Source organism: Amblyomma mixtum, chromosome 1 (assembly GCF_055824585.1).
Source record: "Amblyomma mixtum isolate Tamu chromosome 1, ASM5582458v1, whole genome shotgun sequence".
Lineage (NCBI taxonomy): Eukaryota > Metazoa > Arthropoda > Arachnida > Ixodida > Ixodidae > Amblyomma > Amblyomma mixtum.
In genome coordinates, this window is record NC_143012.1 from 283,913,119 (window position 1) to 283,925,683 (window position 12,565).

Below are 12,565 nucleotides of genomic sequence, written 5' to 3' on the forward strand. Positions count from 1 at the left end.
GCTGCTCGTATATGTTCTGTTCTGCCTTGTATACGCACTGCGGTAGATCATTTTTTTCGGGAAGGTTTGCGCTAAAGTGATCACCTATACATTGATTCTGACTTTTTTATATAACCTCATTTAATGATCTCTATCTGTCGAACAAAAACGACAGCGATGGCTTCAAACCTATTATTAGAGGGCTTCAGCACAATAGTGCTGTAAACCCGCCAGTTACGGCAACTACAGTCGTACGGCAAATGTCGCTATCAAGCACGGCAACTGTAACCACGGCAGCGTGTTGCCAGATTCGTTCTACAGTTGTACGACACTGCTAAAACCCTCTAGTGAAGGATAGATGCATAAATTAAGGTTGCAATCATACTAGTATTTAATTTATATAAATAAATGAAAAACCTAAATGAATAAAATAAAAATAAACGAAGTACCAGCATGACTGCAACCTTAATTTATTCGTCTATCCTTCATTAGAGAGTTTAGGCAGTGATGTACAGCCGTGTGGCCAATACGGCAATGCATTGTCGTTGTCACAGTTTCCGTGCTTGGTATCCACGTTTACAGTACAGTCGTAGATATAGTATTTGGCTTATTTACAGTACGATGGTGCTAAAACCTTCTAATAATAGGACTGAAGCCATACATAGCGCTCTCGTTTTTGTTCGACTCATGTCCAACATTCTCGAACAAAAGATTTGAAAATTGAAAAATTGTAAGATACTGTTAAGGAAATATTGAGGGTAATCCCAACAAACACAAAACCTCCTCACAAACTCCAAAAAGGATGGAATGTCCCAGTCCCAGTACAACGTTTATCAAACGTTTCCAGACCATAGAGGCACGACATAGAAACACAAGCAAAAAGGCAGTGCTCCCACTAAAGGTCTAGAAACGTTTTTTCTGGAGTGTTAAGAAGCAACAAAAGCGAGTTAATGCATTTTGGTCCCAGAAATGTAACTGGGCATAACGTTTTCGGGACCAATGATTTTCAACAAGAAATAAAAATCGACTGCTCGCGCTCTCTTTTCTCTCTCCTTCGCGCCACAAGCTGCGGGGAGAGAAGGTTTTGCTCTTGCACTCGTCATTTTGAGAGATGAAACGGCAGTTTCATTCGAACAGCCGAAGGAAGCGGTTAACCCCGCATCTCTCTCGGCGCATGCGTTTCTCGCACGTGGGCCGTCGGCTCCATGCTGCAGGCAGGCTACGGCGGTCTGCATTTTCATCGCGCCGCCGGAAGCGGCGGTCACCAGCTTTCCCGTCTTCTAGCGTTTTTCCTGCTGTCGTCCAACTTCAACATTGTGTGGTGGCCCCTGCAGGCATCTCCGGCTGTCGGCGCTCCTAGCTGCGCCGCTGTCTAGCAGAACTGCAGTTAAATGGCCTCCCGTCGCTCGCCCGGCTTCCTCGCTGGACGGAAGCCATCTTGCGTACCCTCATTCGCGCTGCCCCAGCCGTTCGAGCACAAGCCCCAGCGCGCGGCAGTTCTTGCTCTCATCACTACGCCAACGATTCACGGAGTTTTCCCGCGGACTTCGGAGTGCCCATACCATTCCTTTTGGAACTGATGCAGCGGCGGCGCATCGCAAGACCTTTGCGCAGCTTCACGGCCCTACTGATGCCGCTGTTCGAGGCGGCGTTCTCGGTGGCGGAGTTCGTGGCAATTAATAGGCGACTCCTCACACGCACCCTGAATTCCTCAGCGCCTCCGACGACTGCAGCGCGTTGGTGGTGGAAGCGTGGCCCTCTACAACGGTCATAGACGGGAAGAACCTTCGGAGACCCATCACACTTTTTCTGCGAGTGCCCATGGATTAGCCTGCTCTACCTACATCGCCACCGCCCAGCCATCCTGTCGCAGCGGTATAGTTTGTGCAGTGTTGGCGTGGCTATATTGACTCTCCCGCACTGGATTAATCGTGCCTTGATCTCGACTCCCACGCCGGACTGTGCCGCATGTGCGGTCTGCCGCACCATGGATGCAGCGCGCCACTGCACCAGCCTCAAGACGTCCCCCCTCCCGCCTTGCTTCGAGCAGTCTTATCCCCACACTTAGTCGCAAGAAAATAAAACTCCCAGGATCTTTACGAGGGTGTAAGGCGTATATTTGAGCGTTCGCTGTGCTGTGAGAAGGCGCAGGACAGAAGGCTGCGTTTAATTCATGGTTTCAGCTGTTGCAGCCTTCTATTTCATCCCTGGGTTTCCGTAGGCAACGTCGTCAAGGTATATTGGTTTATTTTATTTATTTATTAAACATACTGCAGGCCCTATTTCGCACTTTATTTTCGCCAAGTAGAACTTTTTTTTTTCTGTTTTGTTAACATGTCGCTGAAACTTGCTCCGAGTCTTTAAGCGAGAGGGGGTTTCAATTTGAAGAAACCCCCTCTGCAGCGTACGCCCATCTCGTCTTTTCTTTTGTCATCCAAGTTGCTCTTTACACACGTTTGCTTTTGCGTGTGCATATCTGCTTTTGTAGCCCTTAGATAACTTGTCAACTTCCAGCCCGTGTTCTGTTTTACTTGCTCCATTTTGCAGATTTCTCAGAGCTACAGAAAAAAAGTGGCCATCATTATATGCATGGCGCCGAAGTGCTATGTACAAATTGTGTATTAAAAGGTGCATACGTTTGCGTCTGCTGTTTGTATTCATTCAAATTTGCGCCGTTGAACGGAAGTCTTGCTCGGCATGGACTTTCAATTCGTCTGTATTGTTTTTCTTTGACGCATTTTGATTGTGGTGGTGTATGGTGCTGTCGCCGGTATGGACGACCGGCTACAAGTCGTGCTAAAAGTACAGCTAGTAAACTGTATTGACTTCTGTATGGCGCTGCTATTTGTTCTTATATGGGCAAGATGGGGTGACTTTTTGAATTCATATTTCCTTTGTGTGTAAAATGCTAAAACATTTCACGTAAACGGATAAGTGCGGAACGGCCCAGCCAGCACGCATTCACACGAGTGGACCGGTGTATTACATCACCTGTAAAGTAAGTATGCGCCTGAAATTTGGCACATATGTGCGCTTGGATGCCTGCAGGCTGCATGGAAAAAGAGGAATAATTTTATTGAACCAGAGCCGAGAAATCGAGCATTTACTTTTTGGGGCTTTCCATGGGACGCACAACTTTTTGGACATCGCTAGTTGTGGGGACGTTTTTTGGATGTGTTCGGGAAAAATGAGCACCTCCTGGGGAGATTCGAAATGTCCCAATGGGTTATTTTTGGGAGATTTTGAGGAGGTTTTGTGTTTGTTGGGATAATCCATTCTTCTGATATGTAGCAAAATCTTTCATTTAAACAGTTTCCATCAATCGCATCGAACAGTCAAGACTGCCATAGAAAACCAATAGGGAACTCTTTCGGAGATAGCAAACACGGTAATAGAAAAAAAAAAAGTACAAGACTGCCGTCGGGTGATATGCGGATATATTAACTGTTATGGTGAAATCTTACATTACAAAAAATTGCGTTCATTAATGGCTTCCAGCTCAAAAATGCTTTTGTCCAGAATTGCTGGGTATGGATAGAGATCATTACATGAGGCCATATACAGTTGGAATCAATATGTAGGTGATCACTTTAGAGCAAACTTTCTCGGATTAAGTGATCTACCGTAGTCCGTATACTTGCAAGGCAGAACAGAACTTATACGAGTAGGTGGCTCCATCGTTCTTGCATAATTAAATTGCCACTATTTTTTTTTAATGATGATTCGTGACATTGTTTTGGTTGGCCGGCCCGAAGAAGGTCACCCTAATATTGACGTTCGCTATACAAAGCAAACGTCGCATTGACAATGCCAGAGCGCTCTAAACAGCGCGTTTGCATTAGGTTCTTTATAAATGACCCCTGAAGCTTTCAGGAATGAATACATGGATGAAACAGAGATACAGTTCAGGTACCGCCGATTCGTGAGTGACCGCAGTGACGTTGAAAGTGATGAGCGGTGGGAAGTCCTCCATTGATAAACTTCCCAAAAGCGTTGCGTTGAACGGGTGGATGCAGTTATCAACGACAATCTCCATTTAACGTTCAGAAAACTCGAAGACGATCTTGGCATTCGGCGGACTGCAGCTTCTGAAATTCGGTGGAGGGGTTTAGGCTTGAGGCGGCCGAATCCGTTCCTCGACCGTTAACACGAGTAACGAAACGAACTGCATATCGAACTGACACAGGACTTGGAGGCCTTGCTAAAAATAAGGCACGTATCTTGAAGCATACAATCACTAAAAGATTAGACGCGGGTTTTGCAATTACGATGCAGGACTCATAAGCGCAGTCCAACCAGAAAAAAAAAAAATCAGCGTTGTCTGCACGAAAGAAAAAAGAACGGCAAGGTCCGAACAACATGATGATCGTTTGGCAGTTCTTGCTGGTCGCGAGGGCGTTGTCTACTATGAGTATGCTATCGTGGACCAGACAAAACACGAGGACAACTACGTCAACTTTCTGCGTAACGAAAAAGGGCCGCGTAGTTTCCAGGCAGGCCTCGTATTGAATGATGGAAGAAAAACATCCGTATCACATTAAAAGAAAACATGTAAGGTGCTTGAAGAATGTACGCAGTTCTCTTTACTCATGTGTCCCGCCGCGGTGGCTCAGTGGTTACGGCGCTCGGCTGCTGACCCGAAAGACGCGGATTCGATCCCGGCCGCGGCGGCTGAATTTCTTGAAGGCGAAATTCTAGAGGCCCGTGTGCTGTGCGATGTCAGTGCACCCCAGGTGGTCGAAATTTCTGGAGCCCTTCACTACGGCGTCTCTCATAGCCTCAGTCGCTCTGGGACGTTAAACCCCAATAAACCAAACCAATCTTTACTCATGCAATCCATTACACTCCAGGCAATGCGTGCTGATCAGTGGTAAGGACATTGCATCACATATATCATATTACTCGGTGACACAATGAACCAGCTACTGTACATGCATGCATTCGATTGTTACATCATGTATATGATAAGGACAAAAAATAAAAATTCTTATTTCGGGCAACAGAGGGGGGGTGCAATGGACGTGCGAGGGGAACATGCACAGATATCTTGACAATGCTGACGCGCCCGATCTCCTCATGTTTCGTTCGGGAGGTATAATATACAGTTATTGCTATATTATGAAGTGAATTTCTAACGTGATGAAGCTTATGAGCGGATATTTGAATGATGTGCGAGAGAAGCACGACATTAGCAGCTCGAACGGTGAAAGATAACATGGGGAGAAAGGCGGAGAGGCCGACCTGAGTGAATACTTATCTGGCCCGCTTCTCTCATTGGGTAAAAGGGAAGATGTGAAGAAAAAGGGTTAATATGGGTCACTATATGTGGACATAGAAGCGTGTGAAAATGAATGCATTCAGTGGGTAGTTTCGTTTACTGTAAATGGATTGCTTACTCACTGTTATGCTCATGATTTCATTCGCACAGGATCCGGTGACGCTCGTGACGAAGAAGAAAATGCGTTCTAGTGCGAAAGTTCTACTTAACACAGTCCCAACCAGGAATCTCGTGTGAAGCTCGGAGTAGCTCGGGTTAGTTCGGAGCAGCGTCGCGCAAGCTGTAGCCAATGGGAGGATGGGGTCGTGCCAGTTTCCGCCGAGTGGAGAGAGGGTGTGAAGATGAAGAGCGAAAAACGCCGTTGCGTGCACTTGTAGATGCCAGAAAGAACAGGCGAAAAACGAACACTTGCTTTCGCACGTCTACTCAGTTAAAACTCGACCACTTTTTTTTTTTTTTGCGAATTATCTACTGCAACACATTCTAGCGCAAACTCGTGTTTGTCATGTTACAGGGGTGTACGCCAATTTCACCTTGTGCAAACATAGCAAGTAACAAAAACAGAACTACAAACTTGATCATACTTTCTCATTGTTCCTACACAGTAAATAGTTTCACTTACCGTGCACTCTCAGCTCAATGACCTTGCTGATTCCAGAGCCCACGCCGTTGCTGGCCTGACAAAGGTAAAAACCGGTGTCGTTGCGCTCGGCCTCTCGAACCATGAGCGAGCCGTTTTCTAAGGCGTGTATGTGAGAGTTGCTGATGATCACTTTGTACTCCGACGGTCTCGAGGCTGAAACAGCGAGAAGACGACTTGAATGCGTTCATCCAGCACAAAGCACCGTGCAGACGAAAAACTGTCCCATAGCGTCTTGCTGAAAGAAACTGGCAAGAAAACTAGTACCAGAGCGCACGTATACATGCCCTGCCCAAGAGGAAGAAATGGGCTTGGGCAGGACATGTAATGCGAAGGCAAGATAACCGCTGGTCCTTAAGGGTAACGGAGGGGATTCCAAGAGAAAGCAAGCGTAGCAGGGAGCGGCAGAAAGTTACGGGGGCAGATGAGATTACGAAATTTGCGGTGGTACGGTGGCCGCAACTGGCAAAGGAAATGGTTAATTCGAGAGACATGGGAGAGGCCTTTGTCCTGCAGTGGGCCTAGTCACGCTGATGATGATTGATGATGAACGTGAGCATAACAGCAAAACATTGTCTCCAAGGCGTGTGGCGGCCGACATAGAAATAATCCTTTAATCAGAGAAAGAAAAGAGTGCGAGAAAGAATTAAATTCAAACAATCAAACGTGAACTTGTGTGTGGGCAGACACTGACCTGATGACTTCTCCCACCAGATCCTCGGAGGAGGGAAACCTTCCGCCTGGCAGTCAATGACCACGTTTTCGCCAACCACTGCGGCTTTTTCTTTGGGAGCCACTTTCCAGCGGGGTGGTACTAGAAGGGACCATAACGAACAGGATCGAGATTAGCAATGAACTTTCGGCAACCCACTATAAGTGAGGAAAAACAGCGCTAAAAACAAGGACGAGACAAGAATGCACACAGCGCCTGCGTAGTCTTGTCTAGTTCTTTTTTTAGGTAGCCTGCCGGAACGCCTTCTTGTATGCCAAACACCGGTCGATAATTCCGCCTTACTTGACCGAAGGCTGGAAATAAGAATTGGCATATATATAGATAAAAAGTGAATGAAATTTTTTCTTTTTTTTTTGTTGCATCAGAATCGATGTATTGACTGTACATGAGAATCATACCAGGTAATCATGAACGCTAGAAAACGTTAGAGCAAGACTATGGAAATGTTTCGCTTAATTACGGTAACAGTAACTCCAAAGAGGAGGGTGGTTTAGTGTATGCGGTCCAGTTTCCTCTTTTTTCGTTTTCATCGTCATTTGGTCATCGTCTGACGCAGCGCAAGCAGGATAGAATATGGTAAACCAGCTCTGCCTTCAGTTTCTAACCTCATTAGTCTTTTTTCGTGTGTCGAAAAAAACTTATCAGGCGTATCACAGTCGAATAACATATAAAAGCTGACGGCTAGAATATGAATAAAAACTGAGTTTTTCATGAACCGCTGACGTCCGCAAACAAGGAAATAGACGCTGCACTGTCTAGAATCGGGAACAGTAATGAAATGCAGCACTTTCGGAATAATTTATTTCACTGGTGCCATGGCCTACACACAATGCATTAAGAAGAGCTCAGATTCCATGGGATATTCACAAAAACCGACAACCTTCTCTTGCTAATTCAAAACCGTCAATTCTGACAGCGAATTCGTCTCTATAATCTGAGCTTTTACCCTATATCCCCTGTCCTGTTCCCCTCAACTTAGACGCTTAAGGTAGGAGCATTAGCTTCATTACCATGAGCGAAGCACTATAGGAAAGAAAGCTGCCACAAAATATACGTTCGACAAGAAACATCTTTTACAGAAAATGTGCTTCGCGACCAAAAAGCGAAGCATGACAGAAACAACAGAAAAAGAAACACACGAAACAGCTGCAAATGGCATACAAAGCGGTTACGAAATGCGGACTGGGCTAGGAAGGTTTCAAAACGCCGATAAACCTCTTAGTATTAGCTTAGTCCCAGCTTTAACGAGTTCGCTTGTCGACTTGCTAAACTGTCGAGACAGGCTCAGCCACAGGCGCGACGGCTGCAGTCGAGAGCGCGCAGAAGTATTACGGTCACGCAGAGACTAATCCGGAAATAAATATATTAAGAAAGAGCCGGACACGTGACGCAGAGTGAAACAAAAAGTCAACAACGAAGAAAATAGCGCGCGTGTGTCTAAAGAAGCAAAAACGAGAAACCGTCATGCGAGCTCGCGGGGCCACAGAACAACGCGGGCGGCCAAAAAGTATGTAGCAATAGTCCACTAATTCTGTTAATGACGAGAAAATGAAGTTATCAGTTTGCGCCACCTCGGCCCACGAGCCTGCGTCAGTCCCTCGTTACGCACTCACGCCAGGGTGAACACGTGGCTTGGAAACGAGGTATATGCGTAGGGTCGTCGCACAGTCAGCCCGCACGCCCTTTGGCGCATGCAAAACAGGGTGGCCAGCGCTGAGCGAGGGAGTGATGATGCAGGCACTAAGAGCGCCACGAAAAAGGCGGTGAGTTTGCGGTGAGGGAGAAAGGAAGAAAGAGAGAGAGAGAGAGAGAGGCAAAGATCTGTCTCGAAAGAATGCGTGGAAAGAATGAAGGAGTTTTCGCCACTTGGCGGCCATAATTCTGTTACGGAGTTACGAGGGGCGCCCCCTTGCATGCTTAAGCCGCGGACGTGCTTTTTTTTTTTCACCCGGAATAAAGGAATTAGGTGCCGCAAAAGCACAGAAAAAAAGAAAGGAAAAAAGAATGGCGCAAACATGCAGCGCCACGATGCGGCCGCTACTGAGAGCTCTAGGGGAGGCGCGTAGGAAAATACTGGCGGCCCGGAAACAAGGCGACATCGAAACTCTTACGTATGCAAATCAGCTGAACCTCAGCCGCGGTGGAGGCTGTTGTCTCTGGTTAATGTCACGGAGGGGCGAACGTTAAAACCTGGAGCGGCATTCACACGATGTGACGTGAATTTAAGCGCATTTAAGGTGTTATGGGGGCCATGTACAGCCCCCTTAAAAAGTATGCAGCCCAAGCTTCTAAGCTGTTTATCCGGGCCCCCTAGCATATCTAGCAGTGAAAAGCTTGGGAGGATTTAGGACGCGAAGTCGTTCCTCTTTCGAGAGGTTACGGTCGCAGAGCATGCATGGCGAGGCATGCGGCAGGCTTCGCAAACAAGCACCTTGGGCCATACACTTTTGGCGGGGGGTGTACGTGTAAGGGATTTAATGGGTTATGTAAACCCATTTAAATAGGTTACGCGATCTATTTAAACACGCGATCAGCTGATCGTGTGACCCGGCAATGTATATAAACGCATAAATAGGTTATGTGACCAGATCAGATGGTGATAACGTCATTTAGTGCGAACGACAAGGACTTCGCACAATCTTCAACAGCTGATACTGAAAAAGTCGCTTGCAAGGTTCGCGTTACAGTTGTGTTGCGTACGTTCGACCAAAAAGAGTGTAATTAAATATGATGACCAACCAATAGTGTAGAACGAACGCGCGCGTTCTTCATGCAGGCTGCACGACACCGCAACACCTGGTACTGAATCATGGCAGCTGGAGACTCGTTGGAGCAACTAATTACTGTCTCTCAGCGCCGACTTGAAAAATGACTTAGAGGAAAAGGTTTCATTCAACTGTGATTGCATACTGTGAGAATTGCAATAAGCATCTCTCGAATAATCGGCGTTAAAATGACTTTTTGCAGGCGTTAGCCCGCATCATATTACTCAGTTGACCTAAGATTTTGCGCCCTGACGATCAGCAGGCAATGCAATGTGCGCTTTGTTGTCTGTTTCCTTGCACAAGAACATACACGAATCGCAGAAGTACACATACATTTACATTAAATGTATGCAAGATTATGTAAAAAAGAAAGAAAGACATGCTAGAATGGACGCAGGCACGGACGAAGTTTAAAAAAGAAATGTTCACATGCATTGTGTGATCATCAACTTCTGTTTCAATATTTCATTGTCCATTTTCTGTCCCCGCATCATTAGTACGTCTCCACAAAAATTTGTGAGAGGCAGGAATTGGTGAACAACCACCTCACTCGTTGATGACTACTTACCATTCACGACCATCGTGGAGGAATAGTTTGCGGAGGCGGCCGAGTTGGATGCGACGCACGTGTATTCACCGCGATGCTTGTAGCTCACCTGGACGAAAGAGAAGTAGGAAACAGAGAAATGGGCAACGGAAAACATCAAGCGGGGCAAAGAATGTAGCAGCGATGCTGGTTGTTCAGTGAAAACAGAACAACGCGGGGGCAGGATGATGTGAAAAGGCAAAGAAGGCACTGAACTCGCAGTTCCTTTAATTTTCCTTTTGCAACTACTGAACTCGTACACTCATATTGCATTTACTTGCTTACATACGTGATGGCTCTATTTGTTCTTTGCTTGAACTGCGACTTATAAACCTTCACGCCGTTTTAATAAAGGTGATTGTAATTTCAGCGTCTTGTTTGTTCCTTTTGTCTTCGTCTTTCGCGCTGTAGATTTAATGAAATCGAACAAACTCGCCCAACTTTGTGTCCTCTAGAGGTCTTGTTTGCTCTCTACTATCGACCCTATAAAGTCCTCAGATTAGCTCGTTGGTAGGCTCCCCGCCCCCCCCCCCCCCCCTTTTTTTTTTTGCAAAAGCCTGGAATATGAAAATACTATAACATGCCGATGCAAGCACACGTGTTGTGAACCAAAAGAAAAAAAAGGACGAGAGCAAGTAAATACGACACCGGTGCTGCTACTGTCAACTAAATTTTATTAAAATAAACACGTACATATATACACCACTACCATATATAAAGGTAAATTAATAGGAAAAAGAAATCACGCCAGAGCACATCAACAAAACAAACATATCCCATATCAGAACCAAAAGGTCCAAAGCGTGCGTGCAAAAAAGCCATTTCACCCGCTTGTAGTGTCACGGGTGTCTGACAGTACCAAACCATCCATGTCGTATTTACTTGCTTACTGCGCTCACAACATGTTCGGATATACCAACTCGCCTAATTTTCCACGTAAGCGCGTATTGCTGAAATGGGGAAAGTGCAAGCCTATGAAGTATGCAAGCATATGGCGAAAATGAATGAACAGCATGGTGTGCTAAACGACTAACACTGCTGACCTGCTTGATGAAGAGGGTGGAGGAAAACTCGTTGCTGGATTCGACCTTGATGTCTGTACCGTCCGGCGCCAGCGGTGCTCCGTCTCGCAGCCACCGGATGCGGACGGGGCTGTCCCCTTCCAGCACGGAGCAAGTGACGATGGCGCGCATCCCTTCCCTCAGGTTGGCCGGGAACGAGAAGGGACCCACGACGGGAGCCACTGGAGAAATGAGAGACAAACCGAAACGTGACGAGGCTCTCAAGGACGCTTTCATATAGTCAGAATTTCTTGCGGTTCAGTGGTTATAGTCGGATAGAACTCAAGAACGAAGCGGCTTTTACATGTCAAGGGACCCGCTTCCAGCCAATGGCGGCGGCCGATTCCCATGAACCTGCTAGCGTGACAATTAAGGTAGTAGACTGTCCCCGACCATGCCACTCCCCGCATTATCATGCTAGCAAGCTCATGAGAATCGACGGACGCCATTGGCTGCAAGGGGGTCCCTTGACAGGTAAAAGCCGCTTCGTTCTTGAGTTGTATCCGACTGTAGTCTTTTGGCTCTAGTTATCCGAAATGCTACTTGCCGCCGTCCAAATGTTTTCCCACGTGCCATTCTGAGGAATGGAATGGAATCCAGAGGAACTCAAAAGCAGTCTGAAGAGCCTCAAATACTACGATTTCAAATATGCCGCAGGAAATCTTTCATTTCTGTTTCTTTTTTGCGAGGCTGCGGCAGCCGAGTTTCGATGGAGGTGAAATTCTAGAGGCCCGTATACTGTGCGATGTCAGTACACGTTAAAGAACCCCAGGTGGTCCAAATTTCCGTAGCCCTTCACTACGGCGTCCCTCATAGCCTGAGTCGCTTTAAGTCGTTGAACCCTAATAAACGAACCATTTCTGTTTCTTTTTCTCGCGTTAGCGTAGAATGTTTCAGTGGTGCTTCTAGATTAATTCAGAAAATAGTATTACGCTCTAGGTGTAACGCGGCTGGCCATTCATAGCACTGAGTTCGTGGAAGGCTTATGCAAGGAGCTCAGGCAAGCTTCAGTTGCAACAAAGCTATTGCAGATGCTGCGCGCGGGCAAGCATGCACCTGAGCATCAGAGGCATCGGTTACTATGAAGAGTATACGTATATGCAGAAGCAACTGAGGCTTCAGGCCACTTGTATCGATGTTTCGGTGTCTAGCGCTTTTCGGGCTCTTTAGCGGCTTCAGCCAGCATGATAACGAACTGCAGGCTCCTGGTGTTCTCAACAGAAACTGACATAGCGTGCTGCCAGTGCCAGTGCAACCGACGGCACAGTGCGGAGCTATTGGCAGTTACGACGCCCAGCCCGCGAGGACCATCCCGGCGCCAATCAATGTATATTCAAGGTCTTTTGTGGTTCAACCGCCAATGACAGTATCACTGGGGGGACGATGGAACCAATAGCAACTATACGCGTCGGCAGCAACCCGAAAATGCGTTGTGAGGCGACCAAGCAACCCCGGCCGCTCCGCTATTCACTGGTGAAGCGTTATGCATGTAAGCAAGAAGAATGTACTCGACTCTTCGTGTA

At 46.8% G+C, this 12,565-nt stretch overlaps 1 protein-coding gene across 1 annotated transcript in view; it reads right to left on the reverse strand.

Annotated features, from left to right (window-relative positions):
• The window catches only part of LOC149371923 (cell adhesion molecule Dscam1-like), a 308,990-nt gene that overhangs the window by 40,806 nt on the left and 255,619 nt on the right, over positions 1 to 12,565 (reverse strand). The window contains exons 10-13 of the mRNA XM_089566251.1: positions 11,025 to 11,224; positions 9,964 to 10,051; positions 6,592 to 6,711; positions 5,880 to 6,053 (exon numbers count right to left, since the gene is read on the reverse strand). Coding sequence (XP_089422377.1) covers positions 5,880 to 6,053; positions 6,592 to 6,711; positions 9,964 to 10,051; positions 11,025 to 11,224 — 582 coding nt within the window. The remainder of the gene's footprint in view (positions 1 to 5,879; positions 6,054 to 6,591; positions 6,712 to 9,963; positions 10,052 to 11,024; positions 11,225 to 12,565) is intronic.